We start from the raw sequence: 26838 nt of genomic DNA on the forward strand, positions 1-26838 counted from the left end.
TACAGTAATCCTCTGTGTGTCATGTGGGTGTTGGTATTTACCAGAAAAGAATTGCCCCATTGTCTGCAGCATTTACATGAAGCATAACGGTCTTAATATAGAATCAAGTCTGTCCATGATGTAAAGAATTTACTTTGGGTCCCATTAGTCGGACCATATTTGACCATTCTGAACAGACGCTGAGCTCACACCCTCCCCTGCATGCATACTCCTTTCATATAAATTGGCTGTGATTTGATTTGCCTCCTCAGTGGGTTATAAATGGGGTTGCATTATCCCATGCTTTCTGGCCATGTCTCGTCTGATGATGTGAGTTGGCCTGACACTGACTGTTACACCCTCCACTGTTGTAGTTTATTTTGACCAGGCCTCAGGGGCATCAGCAGATGCTCAGTTTTATGGCTTGTGAAACGGGAACCGAGGTTGGACGGCATGCCATGAGGTTGCACAACCGAAGTCTTTCCAATTCCCTTTGAATGCGACTGCAAATGAATGAGACTAATATTTACAGTCTCCACTCTGTTGTTTCCTCCTGCTGATTGTCTCCAGATCGATACCTAAGGAGAGGGGAGGTGGGTGGAGGAAGATCATCCCCACATCTCTGATGAAGAGTGATGCTCTAAAATTACAGAGGAATGTCAACTCTTGTGTTCTGTATTAGCCATTACTTGGAATTTGTTTTCTACAGAAAATTCAGTCTCTCTCTCTCAATATATCACATATATATGCGCAACTTAAAAGCATGTAGCATGAGCATTAAATAATATAGAGTAGTCCTCTCACCCATCTGACTGTGCTGAATAATTTTTTGGGCAGGTGATTCCAAGCTTTTTAAACGGTGTATATGAATATGGACCCAGGAGGATGTTCAGCAACTCCCAGTTGCCACCAAACATACAGAAATTGAGAGGACAGACTACACAAACACATAAGAGATTAAGCTCAGACCATTCACACAGACAGGAGAAAGGAAACAAACACACAGAGGAGAGAGAGAGAGAGAGAGAGAGAGAGAGAGAGAGAGAGAGAGAGAGAGAGAGAGAAGAACAAGAAAGACAAGATGAAGGAGGATGAAGATTCAGATCCAAAACGGGACTGAGGCACCGGCAGCCAGGGGAGCGCGAGAGAGGTCCCAGAACGCCCGTGGTCCAGCACAGGGAGGCCTGAGTGGAACCAGAAGACAAAGTGGGGGGGGGAGAGAGAGAAAGAGAGAAGGTGAGAGAGTCACACAACTAGGACACTCATGGGCTTGTGGGACAACAAACAAACAGAGGGTCATAGAGAAGCACTGGTTTCCATACAGTTCCCAGTATTCTCGTAGACAAACACGGACTATAAGTACTCGGCTTACTCTCTACTGGCTCAGTCTTTATCATGCTGTTACAGACCTGCAGCACCAGCAGCTTCAGACCTGCAATTAAGGATGTGTGTGTATAGTCAAGGAAAGTAAAAGCTGCAAAGCAATTTTAACTATTTGACCAATATCCTCTTCGACACCCAAAAGTGGCTGTGTTTCCTTTTCCAAGATGACATCTGCAGCTTTTTAATAAATCCTGTCCTCCTGTGATGACCACAATGCAGAAGATGCACTTTTATTTTTGAAAATCTGGTTTAGCCTACGTGCTGTGATGTGTGTATTAAAGGGCTTTTTAAAATCTTATTTTCAGTATTTTTTAAATAGCAAAGCTCCCTAGCTCCCTCTTATGGAGAGCCTGCTAAATGGAAAGAGTTTGGGAGTGAGTTAAAAGCTACTTTACATTAAATATAATGTTAATCCTTTCTATAGAACCTAATGTGTATAAGAAATGTTCATATATATTGGCATTGAACCCTCAGTCTGTCCATATGATCTGTTTGCTTTAAGTAGCTAGTAGGGGAGACAGTGCGCGCGCACGCCTGAAAAAATTCTAAACTGTGATTGCGCGCGAGAAAGGCTGGATTTAATTGTACACGTACGCGCGCGTGCGTGTGTGTGCACGCGTTTGTGGGCTCATTGCGATTGCGCTCACACAGTCTTGAATTTGTCCCGCGGATGCATGCGAGAGGGGGAAGCTCTCCCGTTATAGCGAGGCAGCGCAAAAGTGTCGGCGGCAGGACGCGGGGCGCTGCGCAGAGCGGAGAGTAGAGAAGCGGACGTGGTGAGCGGAACAGCTCTCTGAGACCAAAGTGTGAGCTGTGAACATAAACGGCAGCAGCAGACCCAACGGCATAAGTCAGCATCTCCATTGTTGTTTTTTTTTTTTGAGCACACCTCTTGAGAAAAAAAAAAGCTAATCGGAGGAGGTCGCCGTCTTGCTCGTTATTCCACCAGGACGGCTTCAGTCCGAGCGTCCGCTGCCCGGCTCCAACACGCTACCGTGCGCTCCCATGATGGACCAGCACTGGTGATTCGGTGAGGGAAGACAAGCCACCCTGGACGCCAACAAGTCCACCGTGCTTTGAGCAAAATGGGCTGTTATTACATTGTGGAGGTGGGGGCTTTGCTGTAACACCGGCGGATCATGGCAGGGGTACACGCTTCAGATGTTGTGTCGGGACATTTTTTGGATCCTGCCATCGGCGCCCAGCCGGCCCAGGGCGAGACCAACGCAGCGGGAATCACCGGCAATGCGGCCGCGCTGCCTCAGACCGGTACCCGGGCATACTTGGAGGTGTCAGCTGCTGCCCAGGGCTACGGGGCCGAGGGAGTTTACACCAATGGACGGTACAGGGAGCACAGCAGTCCGAGGATCGGGAGTGGCAGCCGAGATAATTCCGCCGAGAGAAGTCAGGGAACTGGAAACACACCTTGCGGCATCATGAAGGTTGGTTGATTGAAACACTCAATTTTTCTCCTTGTCAACCGGTTCTCAAGGTGACACGGGGAATTTGCCAAGACTGTGCCACATTGTGACAAAGCAAGAAAAGGCTGTACAAATGTGTGGTAAGCAGTTACCTAAACTGTGGTCCAGACACTTCCAAGGGTCCTTAGAGTTCCACTGGATACCCCAGAGAAATCAAGCTGCCTTTATTTTGGTAACCCTCAGTAAAGGTTTAACAGTAGAGAATACATAAGGCAATTACCACAGATTAGACTTTTTTTATGTCCCCACTTACAATAAAAACAACAGAAATATAATACACTCATGAACAATAATAAATCTCCACAGAACATCTACTTAGTACCCTGCATGTTGGATAATGACACCTACATGAAGATGTAATATAATCATTTTTAAAAACTATATTTGTATATATATAGACCTAATATTTTGACGCTATGCATCTTTAATGTCAGTTCAAACAGTACTGGAAAAAGGAGCCTGAGAATTTGCAATCTTTGCTGCAGTTACCCTGCTGTTGTTACAATAGGTCATACACTTAAACCCCAGTACAGTACAATATTGGTGGAAAGTTGCAGTGTATTTGTGCTATGTGAGAGTTCACACACTTTATGATAGCTCTCCGTTAAGATGTAGTTATTACTGTAACATTCATAGTATTCTGCTGTGGTGTCTGTGTTAAAATGTAATACAAGAATAATAAAGTTTTTTTAGCGGTGCACCCAGGGTTAAATTTATTAACACCTGACAATGCAGAAGAAAAAGCAGGTCTTGGTGAAACCGATGGTGCACAGAATGAATTTTGTGTGCTTTTGAAACTTTTGCCGAATATAAACATGATGTGTGGGCTGGGGCGTGCACTCTTTCTCCATACAGCCCTGTCTATAATGGAAAGTGTGATTTTAATATTTTGAATGGTCGCCCAGCTCTAATTAGTGCTCCCATTACTGCAGGGTTAATTAAGTGGTCTTCCACACACCTACATAGACACGATGGCAACTTTCTTGACATGCTATATACATGGTTACTCCATGTTATGCTTTTAGTGCTCAAGAATGCCTTGATTTTACAACAGAGTGCAATCTGTTTGTACGACAGACTTCATCATGGGGTCCTTGGTGGAGATAGTCCTGCGTAGGTGGGGCACACTGGAGAGTTACATTCTGTCATATCAGACCTTGTTTGCTTAGCAACTGACACAAAACACTGGCTAATTCTCCGTTACCCCCATTATTAGAGTCCCTGTGGATGTGGGCAAACGCAGTGCACACTCCCACAAACAGCATGTATGTATGAATATAGACACTAACACTGGTTGAATGTTGTCAACACAATGGAATCCAAATAAAAGAACATTTTTGCTGTTTCCTGAGGCTTTTCCGACCGGAACATAGTGTTCTTCGTAAGAAAAAAAAAATCTTGAAATATCATAGGGCTCTAAAGCCCTAAATCCCTCCTCTCCCTCCACAACAATCAGTCTTACCTCTGTGAAGCTCATGAGCAAAACATGACAGGCAAGCTGGAGGGGATTGTGCTGTCTGAATATGATTGATAACAAATGTTCAAAGGCTGATTCTCTGAATACCATGCTTATATGATGCTAGAAAGTTATCCTGCTGCACTTTGCTTGTATAGTGTGATGAAGTACAGCGGCAGAGTGTGACTCTGCAGTAGAGTTTTATGACCCCAGTTGTGATCCGTGATACTGCATCGGAGAAGTGCGCTAAGATGCCTTCTTATGTTGGACGATCATGTGCACACGTGAAGGTGAAATCACGGAAAAGTATAGTTGTGCCAATGGCTGAATTTTAGACTGTTCAACTGTCTGTACTCAGTTCATCTGTGCACAGCTTGTAGAGTTCCCTTCTTTTATGTTTCACCTCAGACAGCAGTCGGTGTTAATACTGTAGAAACGCTTCTATAGATTTCCAAAAACATCACCAGTCCAACATCGTCCCTTTCTGTAAAGCAGTTTCAAGTAGACTTAAAAAAGTCTTCGGTTATATCCCGTTAGCAAGTGTTGTTGCAGTTTTATGTTACACTTATGATGACCTTGTAGAACAGGTTTGAGCATTTAACATAAAGATATTCAATGCACAGAGGTGAAACGTTGCTGTCACAGAGCCTGAAATATGTCTTATACCATTTTTTACCTTCTCATGTTCAGCATGTGTTTCCAAGTAGGTTTTGTCTGTGCACGTCCAGAAAAATGCATCGCACATTCTAGTGATGACATGGTTCACACTGTTTGAGCAGAACATGGTGGGAAAGTGGGTCAGCCATTCTGTAGACTTGGTTCATGTATAGCTGCATCACAGCCACCCACACTTGAGCAGCACTTTGCTGTCTGTGTGTTTGAGTGGAGGTTTTAAAAGGTGAAGGGGCTCCTGGTCCATGGGAAGAGGAAAGCAAATGAGCAATTACAGCACTGCATTACCTCATTAACATGGCCCTCAACAAGCAGATCTTAGAAGAGAGGGGTTTGTGTGTCTGTCCCTTAAGCAGGCATCCAACTTTGTCGTTTCCTCAGCGGGGTGACAGTGTCATGGTGGAGAGGCTGCAAAGTGGCTAGAGGGGGGTTTGTGATGCAGCCTTGTTATGTAATGCTGGACTGTGGACAGCTGCGAGGCCGGCTCCAGCCTGGCTGCTGGGTGGGGGGGAACTGACAACCAGCACAACTAGGGAAGGAGCAAACAGGGTTTTACCAAGAGTTTAATGACGACGCTATTGCATCTTGACAGAATCTCCCTTGCATTTGCCATATCTCTCCTTTCTTCTTTATTCACTTCCCCCACCTCCCCACTCTGAAGAATCCTTAACCTTAGCAGCAGATAAAAGGTCAAACATTTATTTTCAGACATCTGTAAGACAAAAAACTGTTCATGGTTGAGTTAAAGGTAATCCAAAAAGAAGGGAAGACATCATTGATGTAACAGTTAAAGTTCACTGGGAATAAAAGATCAATAAAGATCACACAGTTACCAGTCTGTCTTGCGTAAGGTCCTCTCTCCCATGCACCTTGGCTCTCTGCCTCCATGAGTGGCAGGATATCAAGTCACCATCTCATTCGTGACCTCATATAATAGATTTAAGCAGTATGACCCAGTGTGCCCCTCATCAGCTCAAGAGTGTACTGGGATGCTTAGGAAGTGGCCGACATATATGATTGGCTTACGGAGGGGTCATTACTGTCGACTGAGCGCGAAAGCTCCTCTGATTGACTAAAAAAAGAGAACATCCTAGAGGATGAGGTGATACTTTTTAAAGAGGTCTAAAAGACAGAGGATTAGGATTCTCTAGGGTTCTTTACTCATTTATATTTAGTTCAACCAAAGGTATCTTTAGTTTAAAGGGGAGGTTGAAAAAGTGTGTTCTTGTTTTTTTGAAGGACAGAAAATTCCTGGGTTAAAAACAGGGAACTTGAGATGTAATTTGGGTACACTCACATCTCCAAATCTGCCTCTGGTGAAGTGATGTATTCTGCCACATAGAAACAGGGCACAGAAAGTGATGTCAAATAAGCACAGCCACTGAAATGCTCCTTCCAATCTCAAAGTCATCCTCCTCCACTCACTGACCATATAAATAGAAAAAGCAGTTCAGTATTTTGTTTGACCACCTCTGGCCGTTATAACAGCTGCCATGCATCATCCCAGTGACTCAACAGAGGACTTTTAGTGTCCCAGTGTTAAAACTGACCATGCAGACATCAGTGCCTTTCGTAACTGCCAAGGTTGATGTGTGGATAGTCCTTTTTATGGTGCATTCAAGTTTATCCTACAGGGGCTTCGCAAGATTGATATCGGGGATGGTCGCCAGGTCATGAATGTCATTTTATCTAAATGTTCCTTGAATCTTTTCTGGAGGATTCTTGCACTATGACAGGGTACGTAATCATATTGAAAATATCCGTCCCCTTGGGGGTTCGTAAGGACTATAAATGATGATGATGTTATGATACGAAGGTGTTCTCTGGCATTGTATTGTTACATTAACCCAGGAATATAGCTTTGTCTGTTACTTTATGCTTATTGCTTCACAAGCAAAACAAGGGTGGAAATGGAGTTGCCATTGCATACATTTGTTTATTTACTGGCTTAACCTTATGCAAATAGAAAGGGAGGGCCCACTTCTTCTGCACAGCATGTTGTTTGCCTTCGGATGTAGATTGCAACTCCCTTCCTTCTCAACTCCCCAATACCACCTCAGGTTTTCTCAGACCTCTCATTACCTGGGTATTTGTGACCAAATTATATATTTCCTCAATATCCCCAGAAGTGTTCAAACTCGCATGAGCTGGAAATTATTTTGTCAATAACGAACACGTTAATCATTTAATGGTTAATGGTTTGTGGCGGGTGGGGTTGTGTGGCCATTCATTTATTAATTGGCGCATTCAACAGTTACAAGGGCATGCCTTTGTTGTTATCTTCAAGCAGCAAGAAATTCAGCAGCAACAAATGTCAGTAGTGCCAGTCAAAACAATGATCGATGGCCAATTGATTTTGTGTTTAGCTACAGTATATAATATGATCTGAAAACCACCTGGTGAAAGAAACACCAGTCTTTCTTTGTGACATTTCAAAAGTTTACTTAAAACCTGTCTGACACCTGGATAGAAACGTAGCTGACTGTAGGGGATCTGACAGACAGGAGCACAGTGTCTTAACTTTCTGCCCCCTGATGGATTCCACTGTCAGGCCGCCTCTGCTCATGGCTATTGTTTAGCTAATGTGAGATTTGGCTGATCCTCTCGAGGACTGAGGACACCTCAGCACAAGCCTGAAATAAAAACACTGATTACATTTAGTGGGATCATCTGAGATGATGATGATGAGAATTGGAATAAGAGTGTGTCCACGCCTCACTGCTCATATCACAGGCTTTACGTAGATTAAGAGCTCCCACCAAAAATTGAATTTAAAGTAATGGGTAGAAAGTATAGATAGATATCCAGGAAGTTAAGGGTAAAATGCATGTCTCTTTTAAGGATTTTTTCAAAGGATTGCAGCAGTGCCCTGTACTGACTGCTTAGATATTTTTGGAAAACCGAGATCTGCACTGCGTTGAAATGGAGGCAGCAGAAGATGTGAAGTGGTGATTACAGACGTCTGGGGCTGCTGAATCATCGCTTGCTCTCTTGGCTGGTTCTCTCAAAGCAGCAATCTGCAAAATACAAACATCTCAAATAGGCCTCTTTGTATGTGAATCCACAGTTTAGCGTCAAACAGGGAGCAAAAGCAGCAACCGTTTTATAAAGGTCACTCACCCACAGAGAAACACTGAGCTCAAGAGCCCCAAATGCATTCTTAGCAAGTGTGATTAACATCTCAGTGGAGCGAATTCAAACAACGAGGAGCTGCGATTTATGTATATTTTACGTTTTTGTTTGGCATGTTATTTCAAGGTTATTTGAGAGGCCTGCCAAATTTCTCTCCTCTCTCCAATATGTTAACACTTGAAGCGGCATCGCATCAGATCACAGCAGACAAAAGACTCTTGGAATCTAGAAGGAGGGCAAATCAAATAGATCTTGTAGAGATATGACATGGAGAGCCCATATCGCAGTTTTTGAAGCTTGGTTTCAAACACAAAAGTATTTTGTCATTAAATTTACTAGATACTGAATGAACGTCCCACTGACTTGCAGTCAGGGTGGAGACTGGGGTTGGCAAGGGCTGAACAGAAGTAGCTTTATTTTACCAGACTCTTCATTTACATGTAGCTACAATTTGAAAGTACTAATGCTAATTAGCAAACAATTGACTAACTGCTGTTACAGCTCTGACAAAGATCTGACTTTCCCTTTTTTATAAATTGTTGAGAGACGGCAGACCAATACAGTTCCTCTTGTCCTTGTGGCCATCCGTCTCTTGTTTCATGGGGGTGGGGCTGTCCAAAGTTACCTCCTCCTAATCCTTCCTCTTTCTCTATTCCCTTAAAGGATAATGACTGAGCTGGAACCTCAATTACTTATGTCTGCAATTGGGCCCCAGACAAAGACAGTTCTTTCAAACAAGAACAATGAATTTGATTGAACCCCACCAGGGTGTGTTTGGGATCAGGCCTTATCTTGATGATCCTTGTGGGATGTGTGCAGCAGTGACACCACAGCAGAGGCAGAGTGACAGCGTTTTGCTGTGTGTATGTGACAGTAAAAACTCTTCGGGCAAAATCAGGGCAGTGTATTGGTTTGATCAGGAGATGATACCATACAGAATGGTCTTGGCTCTCCCAGGATAGCTGTTGTCATTTTCAAGGACATAAGTAAGAATGAGTAATATGTAGATTTGTCAAGCTGGATGTTTCCCAGGTTCATTGGGATTGGGAATTTCAACATTTTTCAACATTCATGGCAATTCAGGAGAGTCATTCTCATTCTCCCACTCTTTCTGTTACGATGTGTAGCAGTCGTGATTCACGTTTCGCACCCAGTTATATTACAGACTTGAGTGTGAATCCAAGGTTTTCCCCAGGTAATCCCACTGACGGGAAGGAAACATAGGAAATGGAGCCGGCTCTATTTCTTTGGGTTTCTTTCATTACAAGACGTAATTAAAAAAGCAGAAAAAGGATGGTAACAGGTAAGACCAGAGCCAAGTCCTCATCGGCCTTGCTTTATTTACTCAGACAGTCAATCTGTTAGGTTTGGCCTGCCGGAGGGAGTGCACTGTCTTCACGTCTGCACCATTTCATTCTTCTGTCCCTCCTCCTCCTCCTCCTCCTCCTCCTCCTCTGCTGTCCAGGGTGGTCTGGTAGAGTTATCTCTATGTTTGAGATCAGAGGAGGTAGAGAACGATTAGTAGAGGGAACGTGGGTGTCTTGGTGCACGTGTGTGGCCATTTTCAGACTTATTGGAATTGACAGTGGTGAATGTTAATGGTGAATTTTGCAGCATCCTTCCAAAGTGCAAGTTTAACATCTTTTCTCAGTGAAACAAAAGGGAATTCCTCACAGAAAGTTAATCATGACAAAAGACTAAACCCTTCGAAACTGCCTCCTGAGAGAATACAATAAGATGCGGGAGAACTAATAATGGAAGATAAGGTCAGAGAATTGCAGGAGGAAGGAAGTGATGCAACTAGTGACCATCTGGCCCTGTGGGTGGATGTGCATTAAAGCATGCCAGAGCTGAGATGTTAGGACATCATAGATATTATTAGGTGTTATAGTACACAATTTGCGTGACACATACGAGTCAAGCCTTCTTGAAAGCAGCTTGACTTTTTTTAACACATGTATAGACATGTAGGCCATCATCAGTGTTGTACAGCAGAGTGGTTCAGAACTAATCATGGGCAACAAATTATCCTGCAGGAAAAGAAATAAAAAATATTGATCAGTAGTGACAGTTACCAGTGAAAGCACATACTGCTGGTCAAACAGGTCAAATACAGTGATTATGCAATTACGCCCTTACATAATCACTGAATTTGACTTGTGGTAAAATACTACCAAAAGTACAGCTTTCACTGTTAATTTTTGTTACTGATCAATATTGTTTATTTATTTTGAGTTGTGTTTCAGAGGTTTGAACTACCATAGATTTGAGTGGAGACTTCTCTTCTGGAGCTAAAAAAAACCTCCTGGCTTTCTTACGCTGTCTGGTTTCTATATTTTTTCTCCCTTGTAAGTATGAATGCCAGTGTTGTTCCTGGGTACTGCCGGGCCCATTTTGTTATATTTGCTTTGGTTTTTTTTCATTGCGTTCTTCCACTCTTGCGTTCTGTCTAACCTTGCACCATGTCAAGACCCTGCCAGCCACAGACCTCAGTTTATTTATAGATTATATAATCGTGGGCCTGATTTCGTATTCACCCATTCTGAAAGCTGAACAACACCGCATGTTTTCTTTTAAGGGCTACAAAGCAGAGCAGCCTGCTGTGTTTTCAAGTTGCTGTTGATGAACAGCTTAAAGAGATTATCTATCTTATTAGCTGTCAGTCAGGCAACTGCAGGCAGTGTTGCGTGTCAGGCGACTGTTTCGGTTTTAGTAGGTATCGGTAGATTCAGGTATCAGAAAGGCAGTTATGTAACACACCCTTTTGCTTTATGAGAACTATTGTCTTTAAAGACAATGTGCCTGTAGAAAAGACAGTCCTTTCCTGTCCTAAAAAATATAATTACATTTAAATTATGTTTTTTTAATTAATTAATTCATTTTAATTCTTTACCAGGCCGACTTTAACTTCTGGCTCAAAGCAGTTCTGTGCCAAAGTAAGTACAGCCCTACAAAGTCGCTGTAGACTCGGTCTTGTTTATGTATGGAACTCAGTGAGTTGCAAGAAGCTTATGCAAAGTGCACAATGCATTATGCAGCATACAGAAAACAACTCAGTAAAACCTTTCTACCAAGTGTGCAACTGTAGTACTGACGCTGTTATGAAACAAACATCTAACCATGTCAATATATTCAATAAGCTTTTGGGCTTTATGGTGAATGAAGTGACACATTATGAATGTTCATGATCAGCATGGGCCAGTATATATGGAGAGGCTTGTTGTCTTCTCATCTATCCTGTACGTCTGTTTACCACTATGATTTATGATAGGCACTGGTACTCAGACCTTGCCAAGGATTCACAGATGGTGCCATTTTTCTTTATGCCCTGGCACAGATGGCATAAGATAAGGGAATTGTGGGCTTTAAATACAGGAGCTGAGTGGGGTTGTGATTGGAAGGGGGTGTGATGAACAATTTCATTGTCTTGTTTGATTCATCGATTGAACCATTGTCACATTTTGCGTTGCTAGAAATCATCCTCACCACGTGATCAAAATTTACCCAGAAATTAAATAGAGGAAAAGATCATTTAGGTGTAGCTCTTCCATTCATGCATGTTAATGATTTTTTTAAATTCTTTTATAATTTCCCGGTAGTTGTGGTGTCTGCCCACACATTAAAAGAAATATGATGAGCCTTTTATTGATGAGCCATTCTTAAACTGGAACACCTACACAAGCTGAGCGTGACATGGAACCAAATTTACCTTTCAGTTACCATTCTTTGCATTAGACTTTCGTCTTCCACAGAGACACTGCTTTTCATATTTTCAGTAATTACTGTTCATCCTGAATTTGCACAGATGTTACTGAAGCCATCTGCCTGGTTTGTTTTTGAAGATGTTGAGCTGTTTCTTGTTGCTGCCATATCCTCATCCTTGCAGCCTGTGACCTATGTGTGTTGCCTCAGGGTTTCTTTCTGCAGGTTACAGTGCAAGCACAGGCATGTCACTCAAACATTCCACTGATGCTCTAAAACACGCACACACACACACACACACACACACACACACACACACACACACACCACACACACACACACACACACACACACAGTATTAGCATTTCCTTTGCAGCATCAGTTACTCTGCAGCTTTAAACAGAAATCATTATTGACAGTTTCTTCTGGGTTTCACTAAATCACTCTTACAAGTGTTTTTTCAGCTTAGAGAGGGAAAGCTGCCTGTGTTCATCTCTTCTGCACAGCAAATGTATGTTTGTATGCGTGTAGTGGCTTCAGTCAGCCTTGAGAATATACATGATATGAGTTTAGGGATTGGAGAATTAGACACAGGGGTCTCATGTGCTCCCAGCTTGCTATCTGCTCTGGGCCTCTGGTCCACCGAGCCTCAGCCACTGAATGTTCAGCGTATAACTTTGCATGATTATGTTTTCTCTGAGAGTATACAGTTTGTGTGTGAAGGAGAAGCAGGCTGGGCTTTGCTGTGACTTTGGAGTGAGGGATTGTATTTGTCTTCTTTGCATTGCATTTGTGGGGGTCTTGAGAGAGAGAGCGAGAGAGAGAGGGATCTGGACTTTACAGTGTGAAATGTGATACTGCGCATTGAGCTTCTCCCCCGGAGCTGGGAAAATAAGAGAGGGAGAAAGTACCGTAAGAGGCCATTATGAGGGAGTTCATTGATGTTGGTTTTCCTGATAAAAATGAATACAACAAGATTTGCACCAAGGTATTGTGCATTGAGTCAAAGTAAAGTTTAAAAAAACTTGAGTCAACCACGACCTCTGCCACTGCAACTATCATCTTTGCATAAGTTCCCCACTGTGTGACAGTTGATGCTGACTAAATGCTGAACTGGAATCAACATTATTTCCACCACCTCATGTTTATTTCTGCTTCTGCAGCTGCTGCAGCTCCAGCTGAGGCTCTCAGCAAGGAGCAAACACCTTTTTTCCCTTGCAGCAAGAGGAGAAATTAGTCAGGAAAGGGTTGATAAAAGTCAGGGACAAAACAAGTGGTGTGAAGCCTATATGCTTTCAGAGCAGTAGATTCCCTGTGGTTTACCCCCACCCACGTATCCCTCCAAAAAATAACAACAACCAAGTCTTCCAGCTCCATAACTAGACTTTACTGCCAACCTGTTTAGATAGCATAATGTAAAATGGATTTCATACCTTCTAGACAGCCATCAGTTGCAGTTTGTGCGAGTACAGAATATAATATAATCCAGCAATCCATGAAGGACTTGAATGCATCTCATCCACTTTGTTTATGTCAAGGTTTACTTGTCATTGCAAGGTAACGTGGTTGTGAGCAGAGACTGTTTGAAAACTCTCCTGGGTGGTCCATTCAAGGAAACTCTGGCCTCTGAAAAAAAAATAAAAAATCATTCATGAGTTGTGTTGTCTGGAAATCCCAAATATAAACAGTTTTTGTAAATAGGATGACTAGGGCTTGGTTAGTCCTTACAATATAAAAGCTGTTTTTGCCCTGAAACTTTTAAATGTAGATTTTTTTTTTACTTACTGCAAGTACCTGGATGCATCCACAAGGAAGAGTTTAACTATCCATGCTTGGCACTGCAGTAACGTACAAAAACAATGCGACTTTTACGTTTAAAAATACTGTAGTGAAATTAAAGACATCTAATGGCTGCCTGGAAGTGAATGCATCAGTCTAAAAGCTGATAAGTACATGCAATTTGTTGTTAATTGACAGAAACCTTCCAAAATTACCAGGATAATAAGTTCCTAATGCCATGGCGTCCTTTTTATGTGGGCACCTTATTAATGCCATTGCATAATGTCAGATTCCAATTAGCCTGAACAGAGCAGGTCATTTCGGAGTAAGTGGGTACAAATTCTCAGCACAGGGTGACCCAGTTGTCAACAGCCTTGACAAGGTGTGTGTGAGGAGCACTTTTTGTCATGTGCCTTTTTTAGTTGGACGCAGAAGTGTAAAGCAGAGAGAGAGAGAGAGAGATTGTTCATCGGTCTGGAATCCAATTTTATGTACGTTGTGTGTGTGTGTGTGTGTGTGTGTGTGTGTGTGTGTGTGTGTGTGTGTGTGTGTGTGTGTGTATAACCGTATTGCCAGAGTGGATGTACGCACATGAGAAAGTGTAACTTTGAAAGCATGATTGTATGATTGTGTGAAAAGGTCAGACACTCCTGCAGCAGGGAAGTGGGTCTGGTAATCAGGGAGAATTAAGGTCAGTGTGTAGCTCTGATTGTCAGCGGGTTGGCAGGGGTTGAGAGGTGTGGACGGCGCACAACATGGGCCAAAAATAAACGTCACTAATTCCGGGCTCACCGTTGATCCTAAGGAAGGATACAGCCGTTCTTAAAGCATAATTTGTTATTGTTGGAAAGTGTTAACAGGAGTGGAAACTTTGAATGACGGTTATCAGCTGCATGCTTGGCATAGTTTATTTATGAGTAAGGCTCATTATTATTTGTTTAGAAAGATTTAAATGTAGCCAGAGGAGATCATTTTTAACTTCAGGTTAATCACTTTAGCGGAAAAGAACACTTTAAATTATATATAAGAACAAAAAAAACTGAAGTATGGAATACTTATCTTTTAAAGCTTGATATTCTGGGAAATTTACTTTTTAAGTTCTTGCTGTGAGTTAAATGAGAAGACCGATACCACTCTCATGTCTGTGCGTTAAATATAAAGCTCCCTCCCACAGTTGGTTTGCTCAGCTTAGCAAAAAGTGGAAATACAGGCAAAGAGTTAAAAAGTTTCAAAAGTATTCATTTTATAGTTTTATTTATAATCTTGCAACCTTAAATAAAGTAACCTAAGTAATTAATAGTAATTAACATATTTGAGTGTTATTTCAGTGGTGTGTACCAGCAAGTATTAAATACACATTGGGAACACCATTGTAAACACTAGTACATTTCCACAGAAACCCAAAACCAAAACCAATTTTTAAACTATATATTTCTGAGGCTCATATTGTTAGGGAAACAACTTAGAAATCTGAGTGCCCCCTGACCGTGAACATTTTAGCCCTGGTTATGCTGATGGTTAACCTGTGTCAGAGATCCCTTATAACTCACATCCATAGAAAGTAAATGGACACAGAGGTGACTTGTTAATTGTGTTGATGAATGCTGGGTGAGCTCCTTCCAGTGTACTGCTTATTGGGCTTGGCCTGGATGTTAAGTGCCCCATGCTGTACCAGCAGTGAGGGAATAACATACAGATCAATGGCCAGACTCTTCTCTGTTTAATGCTGCTCTGCAATGAAGCGAAAAAGAAAAAGGAGAAAGGGAGGAGTAGGAGGAGGAGGGAGTCAGTCAGAGATGGTGAGAGGTATGAAAAGGCAGAGGGATGGAGATGGAGAAATAGAAGAGCTGAGAAGGCACTGTCTGTGATACAGCTATAGGCCATTAGCACCTTCAGTTGGCAGTAATCCTGAACAGCGAGGTCTGTAGTCTTCTCCCAACAGCCCAGTCACGATGAAGCAGAGGAATGCAGAGAGAGACGGAGAAGTGAGACACAGATTAAGGGAGAGAGTAAAAATGTTGAAACCATACATTTTGCATGTACATGCTTCAGCGAAGCCACAGGGCTGCTCCTCCTGTCTTCCTGTACTTATTTAAGCTGAGTATAAGCCTTGTTTCTCCGTCCGTGAGAGGTTTGAGATGACGAAGGCAGCTTTCTCACCAGTTGTTTCAATCAGAAAAATACTACTTGTGTGAGGACTGGGCGGACTGTGTTTCCCTTGAGAGACTCTCACAAATGTGTGTGTTGTTTCGCAGTTGTGATGCGCCATCTTGAAATGAAGTGCAATAACTGGTTTGTCAGACAAAACAAAAACAGTGTAAGTGTGTGCGTCCAGCAGATTGAGATTCTCAGTCCAAGCGATGGTTTGTGTGTACGCTCAATTTAATGTGCAAACTAGGGCTGAACAATTCATTGATTAAATGATAAAGTTGTGTATTTTATCTTCTTCATTGCGTAACAACCACAGTAACCACAAGTACAAGTCATGGGAATCTGTGTTGAGTTCAGTTACAACTAGCAAATATTAGCTGTATTATAACGAAATCAGAAATATTTGACACCAAATCTGCTGTGCAATTGAAGCTGTATTTCCTTTTTGTCGTCGTTTTTTTTTAGTATCATATTCGAGGGAGTCGCTGATGAAGGCACACGCAGCAACCGACTGTGCGCTTGTGCTTTCAGGAATCTGATTTGTTTTGCCAAATTTCACTTCTCTTTTTTTCCCCTCTTTTAGTTTGCACAGTTTTATTCAAGTCACACGCTTTACCCTGGTTGTTTACCCAACATGCGGAGTGCATATCCACAACCAATTAGAAACCAAATCAGCAGAAAGTCCCCTTCTCTCACCTGACAGTATAAATACACATGCAAATGTAACTGCTGAATTAGGCATTCGTTTCATGATAGCGGGAGGGAGCCTGACTTGACAAACAATATTTTAATTACCCCTCTATATCATACATAGTATTGTACAGTTTAAGGTTATAACTTAATCTTTTTTTGTAATTACAAGTATTTTTTTAATGGATGAGTTTAATTGTGCAGTGCACCTTGTTCCCCTTATGACAATAAAGATTGGATCTTAAGTGACTCATATGAGGTTATTATAGGTAACTGGCCAAAGCAAAGTAGGCCATTAGTGCATATTAAAGACAAATAGAGCACCCCAATCTCTCTAAATCAGGCAAGAATTTATTATTGAGGTAATAGACGCTTCACTTCATGTTTATCTGATAAAAGTTTTTCACTCAGTTCTGCATGTGCGTTCAGGGGTGTAGCTGCAGATAAGAGAAGATCACAGATGTTGTTACCAATTGTAGCCCCAGTTCTGAGAAACAGAGGTAAGGATTCCAGGAAACTGCTGAATCTAGTAAACGCAGTCACGTCTAATGCATGTTAGTCATCCCCATCACCTCAGGTAATTAGTGTTCACACTGTATTCACATACACCTCATGCTGAGATTGATAAAACTCCCTCAGGCCTTGCATATGTGCGTGTGTTAAAAGTGTTGGAAACAGGTGCGCATTTCCCCATTTGCCCGTCTTTGTTTACATTGCTCGTGGCTGTGAGGAGGGTACAATGTGTGTGTGTCTGCGTGTGTGTGTTATTGTTTATACTGTTGAAGAAGCCTTCAAGGTGCTGGCAACGACGCCAGCCCCTGCGGTGCTCCCCTACCTGCCACTTACACTCCAGACACCAGAGACCCATAATGTGTGTGTGTGTGTGTGTGTGTGTGTGTGTGTGTGTGTGTGTGTGTGTGTGTGTGTGTGTTTGTGTTTGTGTCGCTTCAAAACACTATGCCGCCCCACGCCATGGCATCACAATGGAGCCGCCTGCTATCACAGAGCGGAGGGAGGGGAGGAAAAGAGTGGCAATGAAAGGTCTGGCTAAGGATGCAGGGAGGGAGAAAGAGAGAGAGAGAGAGAGAGAGAGAGAGCATTGTAGTGGGGCTGGGCTGTATCTTGATGTTCCAGAAGTGAGGGAAGGGAAAACAAACAAGTTTGGATGAATGAGAAAGAAAAATGCAGGCAGTGCCGAAGACGGAGAGAGAGCTGGTGCGAGCCTGGACAGGTCAAGATGAAAGCTGGAGGGACTGAGGGTTGTTTACAAGGCGGTGAGCTATCCAGTTGCTATCCAGAGAAATGGGAAGGAGGAGGAGATGAACTTCGGGGTGGATTGGGGGGGGGGTTGACATGATGGCCAGCTAAATCTTGAGGCCGGCCAGGCGCCATTAGATTAGCAGATAACTGCGCAGCAATCCGATTAGAGGCTAATTTATCAAACAGTGATGGTAGGAGCATCGGAGTGGAACACAGGTGAAGGCCAAGCTGCACATCCCAGGGCGCCTTCAGAGTACAAGCACAAGCGTACATTCAACCACACACGTGCGCGTGTACTGTTTGCTAACGTTGTTAAACGCTATCCTGTCCAGCCGGAGTTTGTCCTTGTAAGAGGATGTGCTACTCCTCCCTCATCTCTGGCTCGGCCCCCCCCCCCCACAACCCCGTCTCCCACCACACTGCTAGACAAGAGAGAGAGAGAGAGGAGGAGAGGAAAGAGGATCACATTTCCCAGAGTCAACGCTGCATAGGTGATATAGGAACCTGGCAGCCAGCTATCAGTCATACGCATCTTCCAGCCCTGCCCCTGCCACGCACCTCCACGATCTCCTCCCCCACTTCAAGTATTGATTTCAGACTGACAGGAGTTGTGATCACCAGCGTGGATGTGGCGGATGTGTTTGCCTGCCCTCCCTCGTGCGATACGTCTGTATGTTATGGCTGTCATGTATGTAGTGGCAATTTGCGTGCTTGTGCTATCAGGTCAGTCGTTACATCCGTTATTGATGGAGCTCTTGACTGGAAATAAATTGATGGTAGACTGTGAAAATGTGTTATTGACTGGGTCTGTAAAGTAAAGTATATCCCTGCAGCCCACGCGAGGTGGAGGGGCCACGCACGACTACAGGGCCCCAGCGTTCAGCAATGCCAATCATGAGGGCCACAGACGCTGTATGAATAATATTATTTAATGTCCTTTAAGTTGAAAATGTATGTGAGATATACGTATATTTAGTTTAAGATCTTTGTTGCACACAAACAAGGAACAGCAGAATTTTCTGCCAAACATCCTAAATGACTTTTGGAACAATCAGCTGTGCCAATTGTAGCTCATCAGAGAAAGCAGGTAACCATTATCTTACTATTCCACCGATAGTTTGGATCAGTATAGGTCTCAGTGCAGCATTTTCTTGTTGTGATCCAGAAGCTTTCAGACAGTTTCAGGCAAATTACCCGAGTTCCTGCAGCAGAAAGTGGCTCCTTGCCATCTTAAAAACACAGCTCTCCAACATCTTTATCTGGCCTGCTCGCTTTAGTTATTGATGCTGCAACTGCCAGCTTTCTGTTCTCGCATGGCACATAATGCTTACAACGACAATGGCAGATTAACCACAAAATTCAATGTCCTTTTTGAAGCAACTGGACTTTGATTTTAAGACAGAGGAAGACAAAAGCAGCCAACGACCACTGATTTCACAGGCTCCAGCTCTAGCTCGCTTGCTAAATAACGTTAACTCTTGAGTTTGTTAAAATCGATGACTCTGCTGACTTCCTAGCCTTTCCAGCTGACTCATCTCAAAATGAGAATCTTGTGAAAAAGGGCTCTCATATAGTAGTAATGTAATGTAGTAATGTGCGCTCTGAATGACAACTATAGCTACATTTCCTGCTCGTGAAACACTGAGAAATATCTCTCCTATATTTTTATATATATAAATATATATTTCCTCACGTTTGCGCAGCGTTTGATGGAGGAGACACATAATTTCACAGCTCAAGTCAAACATCCATGGTGTGTCAATGTTCTCATCAAGCCCCCCCTGAAATTAGATATATTCCTTGAAGGGAGACAGGCAGTGCCCCCTGACTGCCAGTGATTTTCCACTTTAGTCATCCATCAAAACTCATTCTGCCGTTGATTAAAGCTCATCTCTATCAAGCCGGCTGTGGTGTGTGCTATTGTATCTTCATTAGCCGAGTCCAGCCTCAGCCAGTCACGTGACCACAACAACTCCTAAACGCTTTTTATGACTTATGAGGAGGTTCTTTAATTCAAAATAGCACTGTTCTGTAAGGCACTATTACAACTAGAGTTTCACCAAACTAAAGTTTTCATGTCTTGTATTAGTGTTATGGTTTTTATTAGTTCTTAGTTATATATTTATTAGTTCTTTATGAGTTCTAAATTGAAAAATCAGTCAGAAACAATCAGAAAACCAAAACTCTCACACAACCTTGATCATATTGGAATCATGATTTGAGCGCTTTGTTTTCAGTTCAGGAATATTTGGGGCTTTTTATTTGTGTCTACTTACAGAGTTGCAGCTTGTTTTAAGAGCATGACAAAAAGTGAAAGAGGAAGTGCAGCTGGAAAATAGTTTTCTCTTCACTTTAAAAAGCAGAAGCTGAAAGCTGAACAATCAGCCGGAAAATGTGGCGAGTCGGCTGTATTTGTGTTTGAGAGCGAGAGAGACACAGGGAAGGCAAGACATCTGTGAGGTAATGCCTCATGAGGTTTTCTCCGTGCGTCTGGCGAGGGGGAGTTGCTGGGGACAAGACAAACATACCGCCTGACCTGGGTTGAAAGGAAAAACAGCAAAGGGCAAAGAAGGTCAAAAATGTGCATGCTCTGAAGCCAAACACGGGTTCATGGTCGATATCATTTGACCAGCTGATGTGATATTGTGTGCAGGCTCGGGTGCATCTCGCTATATACTTTGCATGCTTGCATCATGCTGACTCAGCAGCACTCAGAGAAAAAGAAAGAAAGACAGAGAGAGAGTCTGTAAGCACACTAATGGCAGCTCCATGCTGCTGTTGAGCTCTTTTAAAGACAGCTTTCCATCACTCCTTCCTGCCTGATGTAACATGAGGTGATAGGACTGTGCTTTCAAACTGAAATCAATCCCGACACGCTGACAAGAACACAAAGACGGTGAGGAACAGAAGTGTGAATTTATTTCTTTTCTTATCTGCTTTTTTTTTATTATTTTATTTCATTTTCTTTATAACTGGTTCCAAACAACGATCCATCTATGCTCCCATTGCGTTTTCAATAATCTGCCCTTTGACACTTACTGAATTAGCCACTGTGCTGGAAAACACACAAGCAGACACCCACAGCTTCACCTACCTTCTCTCACACTCCCATCAACCTGTGTATTGATTCCTCTCTGCATTTTCACACTGTTTGGGCAGAGTTAAAACAGAATGACTCATTTCGTCGTGTCCATTGTTTTTCTCATGCACCGGCGGTATACACTGAGATTGGTGTCCTTCAGACCACCTCTGCACAGCTCAGGAACTGGATGTACTAGGCTCAGTGAGTGGTGCACAGCAGCTTTTGGCTCTCTTCCCCCACTATTAGTGAGCTGGGCTTCTGTCTCACCCACATCTTTTTCCTGGCTGATGCTCATCATCCACAACTGTATTTCCCTATAGAATCAATTTTATTTTCCTGTAGAATCATGGGTTGCATGTGTCCCATAGAGAATGTACAGCAAGGCAATTAGTCTGTCTAATGAATGTAATATTTCAAAATTGTACTGTGAATAGCATTTCTGTGAATTCATGGCCTCCTTATTGTGCGTGTGTCATATATTGTGACTTTTTATGCTACAGATGAGATGCTCTCAGTGAGACTTGGAGATCATCTTTCTGACTGAGTGTATGTTTCCACATTTCTGGACTCTCCTTGTCCTTTTATGTCAGATTGAAGTTCATTCCTCTCTTGGCCCTTGAGTTGCTGACCTTCTTTGAGTGTAAATTAACAAATGAAAGACATTGCTGAGTTGCTAAGCAACCAGGCCACTCTATTAACCTCTTTGTACATTTCTCTCTACATTTCAAGTTAATGAAGTACAGTATGAATGCTTGATGAACATACAAACTAATGTATATAGTGTATACGGTATAATTGCTTATGATGAGTACTTATATTTATATTCAGTTGCCAGTTTATTATGCACCTAAATGTAGATGTAGGCTAATATGGAGTCTACCTTAATTTGTATAATTTGTAATGTGTGACAATATCCTTTAAGCACAACAGTTCCAGTAGTGGTTTCTACTAGCAACAGATTCAAGTTTCAATTGAAACCAGCTGTTGGTAGCAGAATAAACCATTTTTAACAATAACATTATAACCTTCATTAAGGTCAACCTCATACAAGGTTTGTCAGTCTCTCAGACGAAGCTGTTTTGGCTGGAAAGTGACAATAATGTGTTCTTCTCATAAGCAATGTGATATGATTATTTTTATTGGATCTGTTTATAATTGTATTGTAGGGAGGGGCCATGTGCTCAGAGTTCGTGGATCAGCCCCAACATTGCTGCTCAATCAATTTTATAGTTTTCCCTCTGCAGAAAAGGCATCAGTTTAGACAACATGTGTACGTAATTAAAACCCTTTGCCTTGCTGTGACAGTGTTCTTTTTATGTATTCTTGCATAGATTTTCTGTTCCAACATACCACCTACTGTAGCACTGCATTTGCCATGTGGTACAATAAATGTAATTGTGTTGCGGCTGCAGCTGCACTAATACTTTCTCTATTATAATGTACTTTTTACGAGCACGAGTATCATGTGTAAATGTGTAATGTCCACATGTACAAAAAAAAACCTATTGAGTCAGTTTCACAATATTTCTGAAGGACGGGGGTGGGTATGCAGGCTTCTTATTCTGCAGAAAACATGTAAGCCCTTAAGCTGTTACATTGGATAGTTGTATGAATGTCAATAGGCTAAGCCTCTAGAAAGAACTAAGAAAATGCTTTATTTTAAAAGGCCTCTCTCTTCTCATGACAGATTAAAGCAAATCAGGCCACTTTAGTGCTCTGTTCACCCCTTTATTTAATCTTGAAAATGTCTCCAATTTCCTTAAGGTTCATGGCCAGTTACCATACATTTTGCACTTGCCTTTGTGATGCTTAAATATGGGCTTTGATGGCTTCTGCAAGATGCAGGGATTCCCCAAACTGAGGTTCCCTGCTGGTTGCTTGACCTTGGAAGCCAGATAAAAGTCACCCATACACAGCATATTTGATAAAGTCTTCCCAGTTTTCAAAATGTGATTTAAAAGGCTCTCTTGTATGAAATTTCAACAACACACTGTCTTCCAACATACCTGCACTATCGTATGTAACAAAACTTTTTCCTTCTGCTATCAGCTGTACCTCTTCTGAACTCCATTAGTCTGGAAAATCATGTCAGAATCTCCCTATATTTCTGACACTATCATTTAATTAATGTGTTGACAATATGCAAAAGCAGAAAGAACTTTCTGTATTTGGTAGGTCTTGTTTCCTGTCCCTGCTCATAATTTCACTGTTATCTGTCACAGACAGGTTTGTGAATAAAATAAAATGCCTGATGCAGCTATGCCTAGCTCCGCTTAAGAAAGGTCGCTGCTGATGAATTTCAATTACTCGTACACCAGAAATTGGCAGGCGATTGTAATCTGGTGTTCAAACGTAGTCAACTGCATTTTGATTGACAATATCGCACTCATAGCTCATGAAGAAAAAATCTGTGTGTGAAGGACAGGATGCAGATGGAGCTGTTTAGGGTGTGGGCACTGCTCGGGAGGCATTTCTGCAATCAATACAATGCAGAGCTATGATAAAGTGCTTTGCTAGTATGTACCCTCTACTATTCTCTAGTGAAAAAACTATATGAAATGTATGCGTGTGTATGTGCTGTTTTACTTCCTGTTTTTCTTGAAAGTGAGCAGAACCCCTGTCTCTTCTTCCCACAACATTGTGTTTGGTCGCTGATGACAATCTTATAGCACTATGCAATTTTTTTATGTTTTTCTATCTGCCTTATGCTTGATCAGATTAACTGCAGAGCATTTGCATTATGTTGAGTGTGAGTATGTGACGCTTCTTGTCCTTCGCAAAGCAAACAGACATCTATGGAAGGGGAGAGGAGATTAGTAAAAGCAATGGAAGAAAGCCTTCCTCCTAACATCCACTGCAACCATGTAGTAAAACTTTCAGTGGTATTATTATCACCTTGCTGCAGTGTTACAATACTGCTAAATCCCTCTTGCACAATAAGCATGTGCAGTGGAGCAGTGCAGAGCTGGCATTGCCGTTGTCCTTAATGAGTATAGTAAATCAGCCAGGATGCTCACAGATGCAGCATGTTAAATCACAATAAGCCCTTTGTACAGGAAGTGACAAAGGAGCTTCCACTTGCACAGCTCAGTGATTGAACAACTTCTCCTAAACAGCCTAGGCAAAGGGAAATAACAAAAAAACACCATACAGATGATGGTCATATTTAGCTCTGTTAAATGAGTCTGTTTAAACCTGGCAGAGAAATGCCAATAGGAAGGAAGGAAGGAAGCAAGGGAGGGGTCTGGAGGAACAGCAGATGGATGAGGGGGGGAGCGCCCTGTAGGATCCCAACTGCATGTGACTGTCTGGCAGACTGGCCTCAAATGCTGCTGAGTTCACTATGCTGGAGAAGATTTCTCATTTCACAGAGAGACTGTCAACCCCAAAACCATCTGCACTGTAAGAGTATTGATTTTTCAAGAATTTCATTCACTAGGTATGTTGGCATATTGTATTTCTCAGGGCAGAAGAGTTACTTGATCTTCCATTGTTAAATGCATACACTTTTATTCTAAGCCATGGCTGAGCAGGAATTGTCACTGCAGGGGGAAATTGTTTATTTGAATTAAAAGAGCTGTGTGTTGTGTTTTTCTCTCCGGCTGCATCATCCCCCCTGAAGTCCTCAACACAGCTGTTCTGACCCTAGTCTCCCCTGTCGCGCCCCCCCCCCACCATGCCCTTGTAACACCCACACACTCCAGCCTGGTATGTTAAAGCAGCCACTCCGCAGTGGGATTTTTATTTTTCCTTTTTGAAGGACATCGAGTACGGCTCTCTGCACTTTTTTCTCTCCATAATTAAGCATTTGCCCAACAAAAGCCTTTTGTTGTCCTTCGAGAGATGTGAGTGAGTAAGGCTGTGACTTTGGGCAAAGTTTCTACCTTTGAAATAAGGCCTCCATCAAGTGTTAACACAAACATGGGTAGAGAATGGGAGAAGGGTGCAGGGAATCGGGGAAGTGTTCACTGAAGTGATGCTGCTAGGGGCAAAAGTTGTCTTCCAGGCAGTTTTCAGGAACCAGGCCTCATATTTCCCCACAGAGAGATGTAATGACAGGGGCTGTGGGCCCAGCCGAGCAGGTCCTCCCTTAAACACTGATGTGGTTCTGCTGCCTGAACTACTGCTTCTGTAGCCGCTGGTTGAAGGCTTACAAGGTTTCTTGTGCTCCACAGGGAGCTGTAAAGTCAACCACATGAAGAGATAACAAAACAGAGGACCAAAATAGTCTAATGGTGCTTCACTCACTTATCCAACTCATTACAGGGGCTTCCTCTATTTGATACAGATTTTAGTTTCTTTCTGAAGTTGTGTGATAGTGTGCATTTGGGATCTATGTCATTTTACATAGACTAGTGTAGTAGTGCTAAGATATTTTTTAAGGCTGCATTACACATTACAGTCAGAATTCATACAAACACAAAGGGGTTACAATTCAATGAATTTGACACCATTTGAGCCAGCCCGAAAAGCTGAAAGTCAATACTTTTATGGAAAGGTTATGCAATTAAGTGAAATAAGCCTATATAACAAGTTTTCCTGAGAAAGCGCATTGAGATAGTGGTCACGATGAAGCGTAGTCCAGAGAGGCTGAGACGCTCATCTTTCCATTAGTTTTTACAATAATGCTGCAGATTGAGTTCCATACCCCCTCAAACAGCAGCTTTTATACCAAACAACTCCTGAGGATTACATTGCATGAGATGATATACAATGTGTTGATTGTTTTGGGCGTACTGCATCCCCGCTGTGCTGAGAATAACAATCTAGCCTAAGACAAAGTGACAGCATGAGAAGTTATGCTGGTCATAGGTGACACATACACTCTGTCACCTTCCCATGACCTTTAGCAACAAGAGTGCGTCCTTGCTATGAGATATGAGTTCAGTTTAATGTGGCAGTCAGGCCTTTTCGGTGAAACTGGGTCAGCTTCTATCGAGGCCTGGATATCAGCGTGGCTTTCTTACGCATCCTCATCAGATTCACCTCCCCTCCTGCTGTTCAGTTCTCTCCCAGGGAATCCTAACTCCCCCTCTTTTCAGTTGAGGAGTGAGGCCAGACCTAAAAATAGGAACCGTTGTTCCTCCTGTTCTTCCCCTGCTTGCCAAATGCCTTCTTTCTTTCTTCCTGAAGAGACCCCCGGTTTTGCACCGATGTCTCTCCCCTGGCGACCCATCACACGATAAGCCCATCAAGCCTACTGATGTTCCTGATGCTCCTCACTGCAGTTCTGTCAGTTGGGCTTTCCGGACAAGCGGAAAGGTCACCTTCATCCAGAGCACTTCTGCAAAGTGGGCACATTGAACCACTCTGGCCCTGTGTGGTCCACCCTCCCTTCACTGTGCATTTACACAGACACACACAAACACACCCACTTCCTCCCATGTCCTATATTTGTCTCCTCTACTGAGAGAAAAACTTAATTAAAGTATTATTCATCTCAGCAGCAATTCAACTAGCTCTGCTTGCACCTCGTACTAGTTATCACTAGTCGGTACTAACCAGTGGTGGAAGAAGTATTCTTTACTAAAGCAAAAGTAATCATTACTCATCACAAAAATTATCAAAACACTGCATTCACAGCACTCATTGTGCAGAATGGCCTTCGGCAGTGTTAACTATATTAATATACCATAATTGGATTATCAGAGACAGAGAATATATTTTCTGGTATGCCGCTCCCACTTCATCCAATGAAGAGAGAGAGTGCCACAAAGAGGCGGTTCTCTCTATGTGTTCGAGAATAGGCAGCAGAATTTCAGTGTGGTGACATTGGGAGGAGGGAGGGAACTGCTAACTGCAATAAAGGAGAGGAAGCTAGCCAAAATGCCTTGTTCACTTACAGTGCCTTTAAAGGAACAGTGCACAGGATTTAGTGGCATCTAGTGGTGTGGTTGCACTTTTCGGCTCCCTCGCTTCCCCCTTCCCCTTCCAACCCCAAAGAAGAAACTATAGTGGCAGACTTATGGAAGGTGACCCGTGGTGTCTGTAGATATAAAAAACGCAACAATTTTTCATTTTCGGGTAAATATACACTAATGAAAACATAGTTCTGCATATTATATGTGGTT

The 26838-nt window shown here is 42.5% G+C and overlaps 1 protein-coding gene across 1 annotated transcript in view; it reads left to right on the top strand.

Annotated features, from left to right (window-relative positions):
* Positions 1-1978: 1978 nt before the first annotated feature.
* Positions 1979-26838, top strand: part of plcl5 (phospholipase C like 5) — a 60103-nt gene continuing 35243 nt past the window's right edge. Inside the window, exon 1 of the mRNA XM_051387357.1 lies at positions 1979-2804. Within this exon, the coding sequence (XP_051243317.1) occupies positions 2502-2804 (303 nt within the window). The 5' untranslated portion in view covers positions 1979-2501. The remainder of the gene's footprint in view (positions 2805-26838) is intronic.

The sequence above is a fragment of the Dicentrarchus labrax genome, unplaced genomic scaffold (genome assembly GCF_905237075.1).
Source record: "Dicentrarchus labrax unplaced genomic scaffold, dlabrax2021, whole genome shotgun sequence".
Lineage (NCBI taxonomy): Eukaryota > Metazoa > Chordata > Actinopteri > Moronidae > Dicentrarchus > Dicentrarchus labrax.